Source organism: Daphnia pulex, chromosome 10 (assembly GCF_021134715.1).
Source record: "Daphnia pulex isolate KAP4 chromosome 10, ASM2113471v1".
Lineage (NCBI taxonomy): Eukaryota > Metazoa > Arthropoda > Branchiopoda > Diplostraca > Daphniidae > Daphnia > Daphnia pulex.
This window is the reverse complement of record NC_060026.1, coordinates 12,725,760-12,740,696: the sequence shown is the minus strand read 5'-3', so window position 1 is coordinate 12,740,696 and position 14,937 is coordinate 12,725,760. Positions and strand designations below refer to the sequence as shown.

At 37.7% G+C, this 14,937-nt stretch overlaps 3 protein-coding genes and 1 long non-coding RNA gene across 8 annotated transcripts; 1 reads left to right on the top strand and 3 right to left on the bottom strand.

The window, feature by feature from the left end:
- Window position 1: 1 nt before the first annotated feature.
- Window positions 2-2,678, bottom strand: LOC124204084 (metalloendoproteinase 5-MMP-like). Its single transcript, XM_046601095.1, has 9 exons — window positions 2,587-2,678; window positions 2,376-2,486; window positions 2,117-2,288; window positions 1,845-1,984; window positions 1,606-1,751; window positions 1,459-1,507; window positions 1,256-1,309; window positions 786-938; window positions 2-728 (listed from the first exon to the last, which is right to left on the bottom strand). The coding sequence occupies exons 2-9, from the start codon at window positions 2,455-2,457 to the stop codon at window positions 253-255; spliced, it is 1,272 nt and encodes a 423-aa protein (XP_046457051.1). The 5' UTR covers window positions 2,458-2,486; window positions 2,587-2,678; the 3' UTR covers window positions 2-252.
- A 781-nt stretch (window positions 2,679-3,459) lies between these two features.
- On the bottom strand, window positions 3,460-4,089 carry LOC124203527 (complement C1q tumor necrosis factor-related protein 3-like). Its single transcript, XM_046600201.1, has one exon. The coding sequence runs from the start codon at window positions 4,087-4,089 to the stop codon at window positions 3,460-3,462; it is 630 nt and encodes a 209-aa protein (XP_046456157.1).
- Window positions 4,090-4,170: 81 nt separating this feature from the next.
- Window positions 4,171-8,260, top strand: LOC124204081 (ionotropic receptor 93a-like). Its single transcript, XM_046601091.1, has 9 exons — window positions 4,171-5,538; window positions 5,616-5,722; window positions 5,885-5,969; window positions 6,100-6,261; window positions 6,376-6,553; window positions 6,654-6,874; window positions 6,966-7,094; window positions 7,168-7,319; window positions 7,411-8,260. The coding sequence occupies exons 1-9, from the start codon at window positions 5,392-5,394 to the stop codon at window positions 7,685-7,687; spliced, it is 1,458 nt and encodes a 485-aa protein (XP_046457047.1). The 5' UTR covers window positions 4,171-5,391; the 3' UTR covers window positions 7,688-8,260.
- Window positions 8,261-12,010: 3,750 nt separating this feature from the next.
- LOC124203448 lies at window positions 12,011-14,877 on the bottom strand. 5 transcript variants are annotated; one of them, XR_006878534.1, is made up of 5 exons: window positions 14,863-14,877; window positions 14,388-14,532; window positions 12,811-12,890; window positions 12,624-12,744; window positions 12,011-12,202 (listed from the first exon to the last, which is right to left on the bottom strand). It is a non-coding gene; the product is annotated as an uncharacterized LOC124203448 (long non-coding RNA). The 5 variants fall into 5 exon arrangements; XR_006878533.1 differs by lacking the exon at window positions 14,863-14,877 and adding an exon at window positions 14,700-14,738; XR_006878532.1 differs by lacking the exon at window positions 14,863-14,877 and having other exon boundaries at window positions 14,388-14,709.
- Window positions 14,878-14,937: the final 60 nt, after the last annotated feature.

Below are 14,937 nucleotides of genomic sequence, written 5' to 3'. Positions count from 1 at the left end.
ATTTTGGAACAATCAAATGATGCATGTATTTTTAAATTCTTGCATTCAAACTCTACATTATTGCGGATAAAGACGTAATTTTAATGTGCATTAAGTTTATCTACATTTTGGATAATGCCCCACCCTTTAATCAATTGGAATCGAATAGATTTTTTGCATCTCCGATTATGTAAGCGTGGAAAAAAAATTCAATTTCATGGTGACTGTCGGTTGATTATCATTTGGTGCATTTCGGATAATGACCACAAAATCTCAAAGAGAGGCGACAATTTCCTCCTCCAGCATAAAACCAGTGAAATGGGTGAAGGTGTCTTTATTTCCATACAGGTAAACTCTGTCTGTCAGCACTAAAATTTCCACCCAAACTTGATCCCCCGGTTTCATACTGAGCGTAAACTGGAGGGAATCAGGACTTCGTTGATAAACTTGAGTGCTCTCTTCAATCCAAAGGTTCCCAATGATCGAACCATTCAAATAAAAAACAAGCTTGAGATAAGAATAAGAAGATTTCTCTGGGAACTCCGCTATTCCTGAGAAAGAAAAGAAATAGATTCCTCGTCGCGGTGCCGTGAACTTCCCCGATGCCAAATCCATGGCATTTCCCTCATTCACCAGCGCCACTTCGAACGGAATCGGAGTTCCAATTGTGTTGTAATGATTTTTTCTCTGGACGTAGAAATGGACGGGTGCGGATTTGACGTCGGCGTATCCGATTTTTTTCTGCAAATCTGCAAATAAAAGAGTTAGACTAGGAAATGTGAACACTCGCCGTAGTCGTCGTATGCCTTTTCCATTAGAGTAAAAGTTGCAGTAAACAGTCTCCATCTTCTTCGATCCTTTCACCAGAAAGAATCCGCTCAGTTTATGCCCCATTCTCTGAAGATCTGTACAGGAGGTTGGCATTTTACCAATGTCAACTATTTCACTTGTTGTGGCTCCTAAGAGAAAATTCAAATTCTTTAATTTTAATTTGTGTCACATATAAATAACTATTTCTAATTTTACCATTTAAATTTAGTATTAAATTATCGACTTTTAGCTTAAATCAGCAATTGCCGTCTCCAACTCCTGTTTAGTCCCTGAGTGTAGTTAGAAACATTACAACAATTATTTTTTACTGCAGAAGAAAATGTAGCTTAAACTATAACTATTACATTTCCTTTATTGTGAAATCGCTACACTATCACAGAAAACCAATTTTATTTGAATAATTTAGTTTTGCAATTTTTTTTTTGCTATTACAGTAATGATTTACCTTTGAGTTCCGCTTTCCATTTTTTTTTCGCTTTCTCCAATTCATCTTCCGTGCCTGAAAATTCAATTCAAGTCAGCATTCACAATTTCCTCTATGCCAAAGTCAAAGAAACTCGAATTTGCAAATAAAATTATAAGAGCGTATATAATTCAATATTTTTTAAAAATGTTGATTACATAGGCATTTACATTTATAAACTATACCTTTTAATTCGATCGAAAATTTCCCCAACTGATTTATCCCGTACAGTTTCTAAATAGCATATTTAAAATAATAAACATAAGAGTGTTCAATTAGGTTGAATTCAAGCGTAAATTGAACGATTGAATTTGAATCTTGGGGCAATGTACCTGAATGCCTTCAATGTCGTCCTTGTCTAATTTGAAATCAGAACTATACTCGTGATATGGAAACATCACAGCTGCGCTCACGTTGACATGATCCAGCCCTAAAGAGTGGCCGAACTCGTGAGTAGCCACCTGGAATAAATTAGTCCCTGTGAGGATGAATAGAAATACTGTAGATCAACCGATGTTTAACAAAGGGACGCATTAAGAACATGACAGTCTAAGTTTTACCCGAGGTTTACCTTTATCAGAGTTGAGAGTCCAGGTTTCGCTTTCGTCAAAATGAGTATCACCTCCTTGTTTAGGAAAGGCAGCATGAGCTAATACGCCACCCGGGCCATCATTGAAGGGTGGGCAATCACCATGTTCTCCAGACGCAAAACTGAATCAAACAATCGGTCAAAAAAATTATCAAATTGTGCAAGATGAATACTCTTTGTCGTAATTTTTTTTCTTCTTTTAAATCAAGGTAAATGGGAGATTATTTCATTAAATGAGTCAATCAGTTAGTTACAGGATTTCGATGTCGACGTTAGCCGATTGATTGATATGGACGAAGGTCAAATCGGTCACGTCCGCCCACATCTGAAAGGCTCTGGCGATCTCACGGTCCACGTCGGATTTGCTCATATCCGTCGTGTATTTCTTAATTTTATAAGTCAATTGTTTCTTAGGCCACTTGCTCCCTGTTCCGATGCAATTATCGGCAATTATAAAAATTAACAATATGTATAAGATCAAAGGCTTTTTGTAATATTATTGCATATTCCTGCCTTGAAGTGCGAATCGTTTCTGGCGAGAGCTTGAAGAACCAGGGCGAACTCGATCCGGAACACCACAACGCGGTTTATTCATCAATTTCTTCGTCTCCGTATCAAGTTTACCTGTAAACCATTTTTTTTTTTATTTTATTTTATTTTAATAGACTTTTTATGATAGGCCTGAAGGCAAATGTAGAATCTAATGCAATAATCATAGTAGTACCCGTTTTATTCAATCCAGCAAAGGATTGAAAATCTTTAATTGCATCACTGAAAGATTTAGCTGATTTAACTGCCGAATAGGAAGAGTTCTGGAGTTCTGGTGTCCACGGTCTAAATAGCCAAACCTCGTCAGGTATCCCTAAACGACGACATGGACATGCATCAAAGCAAAAATAATATATTCGTTACCAGGTCTGGCTGGGTCTCGCTTCATTTCGCTCGAACATGATTCAATTGCATTTAGCAATTTTGCTAAATGCAAAGAAGTCTCAAAGGTTCGAATCAAAGATCAGGACACAAGAAAGTAGAAATTTACACAACAGTATTTACCGCTGCTTCGTCAACACTGGTCACTGGAGCAGCGTCACCACGATTTATCGCCGACAAGTAAAACACGAAACTTAATGCCAACGATATTAGACGCCACATTTTAAGCCAAGCAATTGTGTAACCAAATAATTTCCAATTAGGGAAACTGCTTTATAATAGATAATGTAAGGAATGCGCACGAGTTGTGATGCCGATATTTTCGGTGAGAAACCAAGTTCACGTCTACGGACGAATTGGCCAGGTGTTGCTGGTTTTAATTCAGCAAGCCGAACTGCGTGTTGGAATTTTGTTTACTTATTTCACCGAAACAACCTTCTATTTTTGAATAAATCTAAAATCGCCGACAAAATAAACAGCACATTTTTATTGGTGCTGCGTGCCTGCGTGTTGGAATTTGGTTTACTTTCACCTTCTATTTTTCACTGCATTCTATGAATAAATCTTTTTCATTGAAACATCTGTTTATTCCAAGTATACCAGAATTTTACCAGTTTCGTTCTATAATTTATTTGTGTCGTTATACGACAAAATAAAATTCAAATTCTCAAAGAGAGGCGACAATCTCCTCGTCCAACATCCACCCAGTGAATTGAGTCAATAAGTCGCCAGCGTCGTTATACAGTATCGTCTCGTCTGACATTTCATTAATCTGGATCCAAATTTCATCGCCCGATTTCAATTTCAGCGTCGAATGTACGCTAAACGGACTTGATTGAAGGTAGGCAGTGTTTGCCTCTTCGACCCCACCACTCCCGGTTTTAACGCCATTCCAATACAGATAGGCTAGGCAAAACACTTCGGGAACGGATGGTGGGAAACTCGCCAGCGCCGTGAAAGAGAAAAAATAAGTTCCGGATCGCGGGACTGTGAATTTCCCCGTCGTCAAATTCATTGCCTTTCCGACAGAGGAAGAAGTGCGAAATATAAAAATGCGATTAGGTACATTTTGTTGGATTTGGACTTCCAGTTGAACATTTGTGGCCTGAACCTGAGCCACTTTTTCTTCCAGCTGGACGACTTTTTCTTGTAGTTGATTGACTGTCGCTTGCAGTGTCGTTTCTAATTGTTGCAATTTTTCCTCCAACGAAAGGGTAGCGCCAGCCGAAATTCGAGTCCAACAACTCAGAACAAATAACAGACTGACGAATGGACCAAAGAGGCCGGATTGAGCCATTTTCATTTCAGTCAGTTGCCCAGAGACAAACACAAACACGTAAATCGAGTCGGACAAAGTACGAAGGGGAAAGGGGAAAAATTGTGTTTCGACATTATATTTGACTTTGATTTGTCGTTTTTCCTCGAGATAGCACCTCGAGTAACTTAACGCAACTTAACTAACGTTCAGAAAATCTTTTTTCTCAAATTTGTAACGTTTAGGTTAACAAAGTATAGGATGTCATGGGTCAAGATGGATTGTGTAAACCACACAACACCGCGTTAGCTTTCGTGTAACTACTTTGTGCACAGCACAGCGTAACATATCAGAAATGGAAGTAGCCTAAAGTGTACAACAGTACCTTTTATCTTGACGTTTCAATTTCTTTGGGCGAATAATAGAGGCAGAGGTCGGGGTGGGCCTCCAATAACCATTTGAAAAATACATCAGATCAATCTCCCGTGGTCGATTCTCTTCGTCATTTAAGCAGTATATGGATTGGAGCTTGGTAACAGAGGCCTATAGTTTACTATTAAAATAAGTGTGTATTCGTCGGACTACGCCCGGCAACAACGTGTGTCTTTGCGATCCGTTTCCAGCACATACGGTATTTATGGTTATATCCTAAAATACGATCTTAACGTAATGTTAAATACGTAACTGAGTATCTACCATGAGCGGAAAACAGTTAATATGACTCGATCACCATGACAACCGGATTAAATTAAATTTTAGTTTTTCGTTTTGATTCCGGAACATTCTGAGCCAATATTTAAAAACCAATTTATCATCCATATAGCACCACGGCATCAAAAAACGATTTTCACAATGAAAATTCATTGTTTCCACTGCTAGCGACAGTACAAAGATAATCGTCTACTCCATCAGCTACCAATTCATCTACGGACAAGTCAATTTGTCACGGAGTTAAATATCCAGTAAAGAAAACGGACAGCAACCGTCCTTGCTGCATCATTGCAGATGTCAGTCACAACTTGATCACCCTCTGTCTATCAGCTATATACGTTAATGGAACCGAATGTCCAACACATAGTATTTATACTTCAATGATTATTCCAACAAGTTGAAAAATTCTTCTCTATTCCAATTCGATCAAAAAGAAAAGTCTGCGCAGTCAGGAAAAGTTAAACGAATATCAACGATCCACCATTATAGGGAGTGAATAAGGAATTGCAATTGGCGGCGTCAATTTTTAATTCTCGAGCTGGTCTACGTAATGAAACTAGCTGGCAGTGCTGGCTATAAAACCTAGTCGTTAGTCGATGGTCTCGACAATAGCGGTTATTCCCGGTTCCGGTAATGATGGCTAAAATAGGGAAGCCATTGCTGGTAAGTTATTGCATCTGCTTATTTGTGTGTCAATTTCTGTCATCTTACGCTACCACTGCAATGGCAAAGAACTCGACAAAATTATATAAAAAACATCTTGTGGCTCTCATATCAGAGGTAAACTAAAAGACTAGAACGTGTTATAATAAAATTTTCGGTAAAAATAATATGTTCTTTTTTATTTGACGGAAAAGTATCCGGTATCACTTAGGATTCTGAGAAACGCGACTGGCCACGTAATTCAGACGATTGGTGCTTCCGCTCTGATGCTGGATTGGCTATCTCGTCGTTACAAATTTGAGTAATGAACGATACTTTTATACTGTTGTAATCTACTGTAAATGGTAATCCTTTCAACTGACTAATTGAAATTGCGAACATGATGAATGCTACAACTTTATTGCCTACCACGAGTTTCCTTAGTTATGAATGATTTAATATTGAGTAACATAATTATTTTTAGCTACTCCCTCCTTGATGTGAATGTCACTACTCTGGAAGATGGAGGACCGAATCTACCTGGAATAATTAGCTACGCAACTAGAGGAGTACGTAAAAGGCCCATTCAATTATTATTTAATTAATTGTTGAATCATTTGATTGAACATACAATTTATGAGCTCAATAACGCGCACAATTTTTCAAAAATCTTTCGTTGCATTTGGCGTATTTATTTAGGAATGTGATCTCATTCTCGCAGTCATCCGGCAAACACCGGAACGTTTACGTCTTTTGGAACTCCTTCACCCTTGGATGTACTCACAGACAGCCTTTATTATCCCGATGCCCGAGGTTTCACAGAATAACGTCGACGCCGTCATCAAACCCTTTCAGCTCTGGGTTCGTTATATTGATAAGAATAAAACCTGCATTATCTATAAATTTTTATGGTGGACTCGGCTATGCGCGTTTGTTAATTTTTTCACTTTAGAAACCTTCAATGTTATCGTGCAGGTTTGGATGGCGTTGATTTTGGCTTTCGCGTCCGTAATTGCTATCCTATCGTGTTTCAATCGATTGTTTCAATCGAAGGGTCGATCTATCATCGAACAAGATAATCCCTCAACATTTCCTTCAGTTAGGGTGACTGAAAGCATTTTCATGTATGTGGTGGGAACACTTTTGAATCAAGGTAAATAAGAGTCTCAGTAATATTTTCTAATAATATTTAAAGATGGCTAAGTCTGTAATGGTCATATACAGAGCAAATTATGTAATTTCCATTTGACCAGGTGGGTACATATCGAACAAGTTCACTCCGATCCGACTAGTCGTAGGAGCTTGGTGTCTTCTGACTCTGGTTTTGCTCAACGTCTACAATGGAGTTCTGATTTCTTACGTAACAGAGGCCGGTCGCCCACAACCGCTTATCAATACTTTTGATGACGTCCTGTCCGACTCCAGCATCCTCCTGGTTCTCGATAAAGGGTTTGCTGGCGATATTGTCATTTCGGTGTGTTTATTTATACTTCTTAAAGTAATTAATAGGTGTACACTGTACAGTCGTGACATATTTATTCATTGTGATTTTGAACACTTTTCAGACGGCAGAAAAAGGATTGTACAAGACAATGAAGGACAAGTTGAATGCGCATCCCAATTCGAGGTGTTTGTCGACTCAGCAATGCATCGATTTGGTGAAATCGCTACCTCCTCGTTATGTTTACCTAAATGTAAGTGACAAAATCGGGAAAAAGCATAAGTTTTAACGTCTATCATTAAAAAAATATACATCGTAATGAATAGGCTGTAATAGGATTAAAAGCCGCCATAAAAAAGGATTACGTGCAAACGCGGCAGTGCAAACTGACCATAGCTGGAGAACCGCCGTTTATGAAACATGCTATTGGTTGGGGACTAGCTAAAAACAGCCCTTATCGAGAGGAATTCAATCGAGGGTAAGTTGCCAACACGCCTCTTTACATAGATATTAGATAAATTCTATATTATACGAGTCTGTTAACTTGCAGTCTTTTGTTTCTTTGACAGAACCGCACGCCTTTTCGATGTAGGGTTAACGTCATTTTGGCAGAATTGGTACGAGCCAGATTCTAAGCCTTGCTATGACGACAAAGACAACGGTGGTCAAAATAAGAACGAGAAAAAACCACTGGTGCGATTATCTTTGACCAATTTGACAGGGGCATTTGCTGTTTTAGCTGTTGGATGCGCAATGTCCATCCTAACATTTTTAGCAGAAATAATAATTTTCCTAAAAAAGGAATCTGACAAGAAATGTAGTTTTGGCAAAGGGTGGCGGCGATAAGATTTTAAAATCCTGACGGGTTGCACAACTAACTACCCTTACATAAATTTAATCCGTATCCTATATTAAATGAACTATTTATATCCTAAGCGATCATGTTCACTTCAAATTGATAAGGGTAATATACTAACTAGTACATTAGGAGTAGTACGAGATATAACGAGTAGAGAACTATAGTACTTAACGAGTACAGACTAGGCCTTTCATGCATCACAAATTTCAGCACTTTATTCGTGATAATATTATTACAACATCCAAGTTAATACGCTATGAAAAAAGTTAGGAGGAAATCAATAAGCATTTGCTACGGCAACCGATATTTTGAATTCCCTTAAAAATATTTTGTTCTTTTATTCGAGCTTTTATTCGACGATGTTTGTCACAATCACGTAGAAAGTGTTACTGCTCTATTCAATCGATATTGGGAGTCTAGTGATTGTTTCTCTTATCTGTAATAAGCACATCTTATTAAACCAACATTCTACCGTGAATTTGGGGTTTATAATATTTCACTTATGTAGCTGTAAATGGCCTCATGAAATAAACGGACAACAATAACCGAACACACAGCAATAACCGAATAACGTCACAATTTTTCAATCAAATTAGTTAAACAAAACAAATTAATGTTGAAAAGGTAACTACATTTTCGGATAACTCTAGCTGTTCCTGTGAAGGACTTCTCCGCTTGGCTTAGAAATTTAGAATAAGTACGTCGTCCATTTGTCCTTGTTAGTGCATAACGGCTCGTTTCTTCTATGCCGTTCCGACTTTCCGACACTTGTCTGCCATCTATCCAAGTTTTATTAATCGAGAAACACGCGCATTCGGTTGTCTCACATCACAACCATTGCCATTATCGTTATTACCGGATTACCCATTACACCAGAGTCATCTAACCGGTTCTATGACTGATCATGGGCATGAAGACTGAAGAGACTCTCTCTCTCTTCATACCCCTGCTCTGATTACACGTATTCACGTTATCCTGCGATTTAAGTGTTTTTTTTTTGTGCCACAAGCCCACAAAATTGTGTGGCAACGCCACATTTTTTTCCGCCATTATTTGTCTGGTAGTGGTAGAGCCAAACCAACAGTCTGTCTGCTAGGCTATTTGATCATTATTCGTTTGTCGTTTCACTTCACTTGTGCTTGTGGTATTTATGTCATGCTGGTGTAAACAAATCAACAAAGGATACACTATTGACCATTGGTAGCCTTCAGAACTAGGAAGCAATCCTTTCAATTCATTGTGTAAGTTATTCAGTGAAATGTTTGTTATGCATTTTCAAATATAGCTGGTGTTGTTCTTAAGCAAATTGTTTTTGAGTATGTGGGTTCTAGGATGTGGTTGTAGGGATTTTAATGTCCTAACATCATGCTTCCTGATTATCCAGTTAAACTGTCAACTGGCATCAGTAAGATGCTCCGACAATCAGAGGTGACCAAGACAAACATGTGAGTGGCGTTTGAGAACTTGCTTTCATAATCTTAATCCACGATTCCACTGTAGAAGCTTCCAGAATCAGCTTTGTCAAAAGATCTCCAACAATTGGAATGTTTGTTGGGCTTGGGCTCTCTAATTTACCTTATGGACAAGGACTCAATTGCAAAAACCTGAATTACAGACAAAAGCCACAAGGGTTTATTTGAAAACGGCTCAGAGATGGCTCAGTAGAAAATGTTAACAAACACAGAGTTGGCACTTGAGGGAAAAGGTTGGAAAGGATAGTGTTTCTGTTAATGTATGACTTAAAGTGTTGGGTGACAAAAACATCATCAACTTTTCGACTCATTTGAACAACATAACCACAATAAGCACTACCTTTCATTGGACATATTTCTTGTTGATAATCTTTGTACAACATCTTTTTGAAGTAAAAATTAACAACCAGACTTTTCTTATCACCAGGTGGGTATCTAGCAAAGAATGCATCAATGTAGTAGAGGAGACAGGAGGTAGGAATGCAGTAGAGGTCGCTATCGAGCCAGCGGATTATGAAGCTCACATTTGCGATGTTTTTGGAATTTCGTCCGTCCGTTCGTGACACAACTGCAGTCACTCGCCACGGGATTATGCCCAGGTAACAAAAAATTCACTTATTTTCGTAGATTATTTACTAATAATCTACTTGCGTTAAACTCAAAGTCTGTGTAATAATTCCAAAAGCAGGCCCTTCTTGCGCTCAAACAAAGTGTTACTTGGACGTTTCTTTTTTCTAACGCTAGATGTCTTTTCGGTAATTTTAGCTGTCAAAACTCAAAACAGTCAATTTCAGTTACTTTGCACATCTCTTTAAACATTTATTGTCAGTTATTGTGTGGAAATTTTTAGTGATAACTGACGATAAGTATTCCGCCAACAAAACTCACTTGTAAAATTTTCGATATTTGCTTGTTTTTTTTTTTTAAATACTTCCGGTTTTCTCATTTCAGTGACCAGTACTTCAGTAAATATTCATTTGACCCAGAAAAAACCAGATATTCGTGATCCTCGCCAAATTTGTGGTAATAAAGTTCAGGTTTTATTTGTACTTACGCGTCCTTCCGATTTCGAGAATTATCCTGAACTATGGCCAAATTTTGGATTTCGTTCAATTTACACCTATTCGACCCCAAATTTCATGGAGATCACGAATATTTGGTTTGAATTGACGACTGCTCAATGGTTAAGGCGCTATCGCTTACTTCCGGTGTACTTTCTTACTTACTTCCGGAATTTTTTAAATAAAACTAACAAGTGAACCTTGTTCTCTTTCCAGTTCTCAAAGTTTCAGTCTACGTTTTTGAGAAGTATCTGGATGTCCTTTCAAGAAAAAGGACAAGGACTATACGGTCAACAAGGTCCCTTGTTTGCTATCCTGTTGGCTGCAACCCTTTAATCTCCATTTTCACTCCCCTGAGGTATTGTTTTCTGTCACTTCAATCTTGTTTAAAAATTATTGTCATGCAATAAATGTTCATTCTGCTTACAGGACAATCCTTTGCTGCTTATCATGGACCTCATCCATTGGGGAAAACCGACAAGAGAATGCTGTAATTCAAGATTGATAAATTGTGTAGTTGTTAGTTAACTTATAAGTGCATATCTGGGCTCCCTTCTTTTCTGTGGCCCCGTTTCCCTAACTAACCACTAACCAACGCCCGCCGGTGGTCACTCACCCGCTGTGAAACCAGGAGGAGGGGAGGGCTCTGGTCGAACGGGGACTTGGAAGGCGCATGATCTGAGGGTCATGAGTCTAACCCGGAAGCCTAGTATGACTAATCGCTCCCCAGTAAAACTTGCCTCGCACTCTTCTCTCCTCTTCCATTTCCAGGTAATCTCCCTGGATCTACGCCGACACTGCATGTGCGAGTTTTAGCAAGCAATCCGCCATCCAATTTGACAAAAAGTGATAGTTTGTTTTCACGGAAATTGCTTCAGACGGTTGAAAAATTTCTAGTTCAACAATCTCATGTAGAAATTAGCATCTAGTCTACTGGTGCAAATTGCGATTTTTTAAGCTTGATTAATTTAGGTGATGTGTTAAAAGCTATTGTGGGTAGCTAAAAAATTGAACTAATTCGCTTTTTCAGAATATTTTGAAGAGAGATCACAAGAAAATAAAAAACCAACAGTGATCTAAAACCAAAATATTCAGAAAAAGTGGATTAGTTCAATTTTTTAGCTACCCACAATAGCTTTTAACACATCACCTAAATTAATCAAGCTTAAAGAATCGCAATTTGCACCAGTAGACTAGATGCTAATTTCTACATGAGATTGTTGAACTAGAAATTTTTCAACCGTCTGACGCAATTTCCGTGAAAACAGACTATCACTTTTTGTCAAATTGGGTGGCGGATTGCTTGCTAAAAGCCTCGCACAAAAAAAAATTGTCTTGAACCGGACGCTCTGTTTAATGATTTGTTTATTTTGCATGTGTTCCAGAATAAAAATAGTTTAAATAATTTATATACAATGACACATTATTTATTTAAATATAAATATGATTATAGATATACAACAATCGTGTAAATTGGATATTGGAGATTGTGGGTTTTAGGAATGGATGTAGGATTTGATGTTGGTGCTTATGGGGTTTGAGGGATGGATGTGTAAGTGGAAGGTATAGGTTGACAGGAAGGTATAGGTTAACAACAGGTTTTATCACCAGCAAGTACTGCATATTCATTAAAATATACCTCACTTCTTTTAGTAAATCATAACCATTAACCAAATACCCCACCCCAACTTCCTCCTCATTCTCCCATCCTGGACATGTTTTTTATTTGTTTGACATAAACCTCCCCGTATTACTATTTTTTTTGTTCCTTCTCAAATCTCAATATATAAAGGTAAACTGCGAAGACACAAATAGCAATTAAACACAATATTGGATGTCACTTCTGTAGCACAAAAGCAGCACCTTGGATGCACAAGGAACAGCAACTTGATGCAGATATCTTTCACCACCATAGGCTGGAACAACACGCCACATTGGACAGCAACACCACTGCTACGTAAACATGAACCTATAACCAAAGTAAAATTAATCTTCAGCATCATTGGAAATGCTATATGAAATTTAAAAGAATATGCTACATATCACTTCAAATATTCAACCCAAATATTAATTGGCAACATTATCTTATACCTATCGTGGAAACTTAAATTAACAAATTTACATGAAACTAGATGACTGATTTAAGATTTAAATACAAATTCATTTAAACTTTAAAAGATACTCTACAGTAGAACAAATAAACAAAACTTCTTTCAGAATCTACCTTTCTTGCATACAACAAACTCCCCTTTAAATAATCCATAACAGAACACAACCCTGAAGGAAATAGCTGTTGACTTGACAAAATCCCAAAATGTTAAAACTAACCAATGTATGCAAAGCTTAATCACATTTTAATTGTAAAATCTATAACTGAATAAGATTGTCACCTTCAAATAGTGTATGTGTTCATGATGTTCACAACAAAGGTAAATGCGACTTCCATGCAGCCTGCACGATTTGATGGAAGCCCTAGATTAGATGGCTTAAGTTCCTTTTATTAAGAGGTGCCTGCAATCAAACATTACAAATGTTATGATCCACATGTATTTCAATCAGTTTAAGTGTTAATTTTACCATTGTAAAAGCAGAATGTTACTCAGCTTCTCGACGTGGTCGACAGCATGGTTTCCAAGTCTTTCAGCATCGAAATTCGTCTACAAATGAAAAAATGAAATTTAAACACTTTCAGGCCACTTTCACTGTACATGCAATAGAATTTAATCGAATCAATTATACCAAGAATAATACCAAGCTCACGAACCGCCAACCGGCCAACCCGAACCAACTTAAACCCACCACATGTCCACATTCTAAGAAATGCCTCACAAGTGGCAATCCAGCTAATTAAGCCAACATCAAAATTCAAAACCTAAAAAAAAAATAAAAGGTCTAAAAATGGCGACTCTTTCTCTCAGAACCTCATGATTCAACTGACAATGATCAAAGAAGGTAGGGGGCCTTAAAGGGCTAGCCAGCCTCAGTGCTTCCATAGCCTACGCCCAACAACTGAAGACAAACCTGGCCACAAGATGTCATCTTCAGTGTCTCAGCCAACAACATAGTGCTGCCAATAACAATAACACAATTTTTTTTTTAAATTATTAGGACTAAATCCATCAAGGGAACTTCCCACTGTGATGGGTGGACCAATTTACCAAATTCGTCCATCACTTCAATCAGGCTCTGAAAAGAGCGACTGATTTGGAAGTGGAGGACACGGAACCAACAACCAACTGCAATTTGATTTCATCTTCGCTCAACGGCTTCCAGAGGTGAGCAGCTTCTGCGTTGCTACTCTTGTCTACCATCTTCGCTCAATTTTAGATTACAAGCCTAATATGTCTATTGAAATAAAGCAAAGAAATTTGAATTTAAAACTTAACTAACTTAAGCAAACTTAAAAAGCTTAAACTTGGAAGGCGACCAAGGCGCATGGTCCGATGAAAACTTTTGGAGGGTCATGAGTCTAACCCAGAAGCCTAGTATGACTACATCTCCCCAGTAAAACTGGCCTCGTACTTCTCTCTTCTTCTCGGTCCAGATACTATCTCTGGGGGCCGTAGACAAATCCTATAACAGCATGTGCGAGTATATAAAAAGCAACCCACTACCCAATGAAACAAAAAGCCATGGTTTAGTTTTGCTGGAAATCTGCGTCAGTCAAGTTACAAAGTCAAGTTACAAATTTTTTCCCATTGAACAACTCACGTAGAATTTTGCATCTTCTCTATTGGTGGAAATCGCGATTCCATGTGTTTGGTAGTTAAGAAAATGGTTGTTGTTGTTTAATTTAGTTAGCCCAAATATTCTATGGCAAATTATCTAATACCTTTTGATGAAAACAAATTTGCATGAAACTCGATGACTCTTTCAGATTCAAACACAAATTTATCAAACTTTGTTGAGTACTTGACAGTAAAACATATACTCTTTCAGATACACCTATATTGTGTACACCAATTATCCCATTACAAAATCCACAACTATCGAAGGAAAGAGTCTGTTAACTTGTTGAAATCCCAGAATGTTGATAAACTCTAGTTAAAACTAGACAATGAAAGCAGAACTTTGTTCGTAACACTTCTTAAGTTTCACCTTCTAACTTAACACATTAAAGTTCAAATCTAGTCTGTTGAAGATTATCAACTTACTGGCATTCAATTAGTGAATGAAGTCAGCAGCAAAGGTAAGTGAGAATTCCATTGCAGCTTACAGATGGGATTGGATGCAAGTGCTAGATAGGCTGAAGTTCCATATTTTTAAAGGTGCCTGCAATCACCAAGTTTCAAGATTCACCTACAAATAAAAAGTAACTAATCACTTCAGTTACTCCACATGCAATGATACATTAGAAAGAATCGTGAAAATATGGAGAATAACTATGTAGCAAATCTTATTTTGTTCATTGCCTCAGAGAAAACTGCAATTCAAGCAAACAGCTGTGAAATGGATGAATCTTTAACCTTGCATAGAATGTCACAGACTCTTGAATTGGGCACAGGCCTTGAAACGGCTGAGACCTGAGATGTCTTAGATCTTACATTGATATAAATTTTTAAATTGGCAAGATTTTACAAAAAAAAAAGGATGTGAAAACAAAGAGAAATTAAATTATTGAAACAAGACTTCTCTGAAACTATGACGAACAGGAACCTGTCACTTGTTGTCGACTCTCGTCACTCCAATGCCAGCAGCCATCTT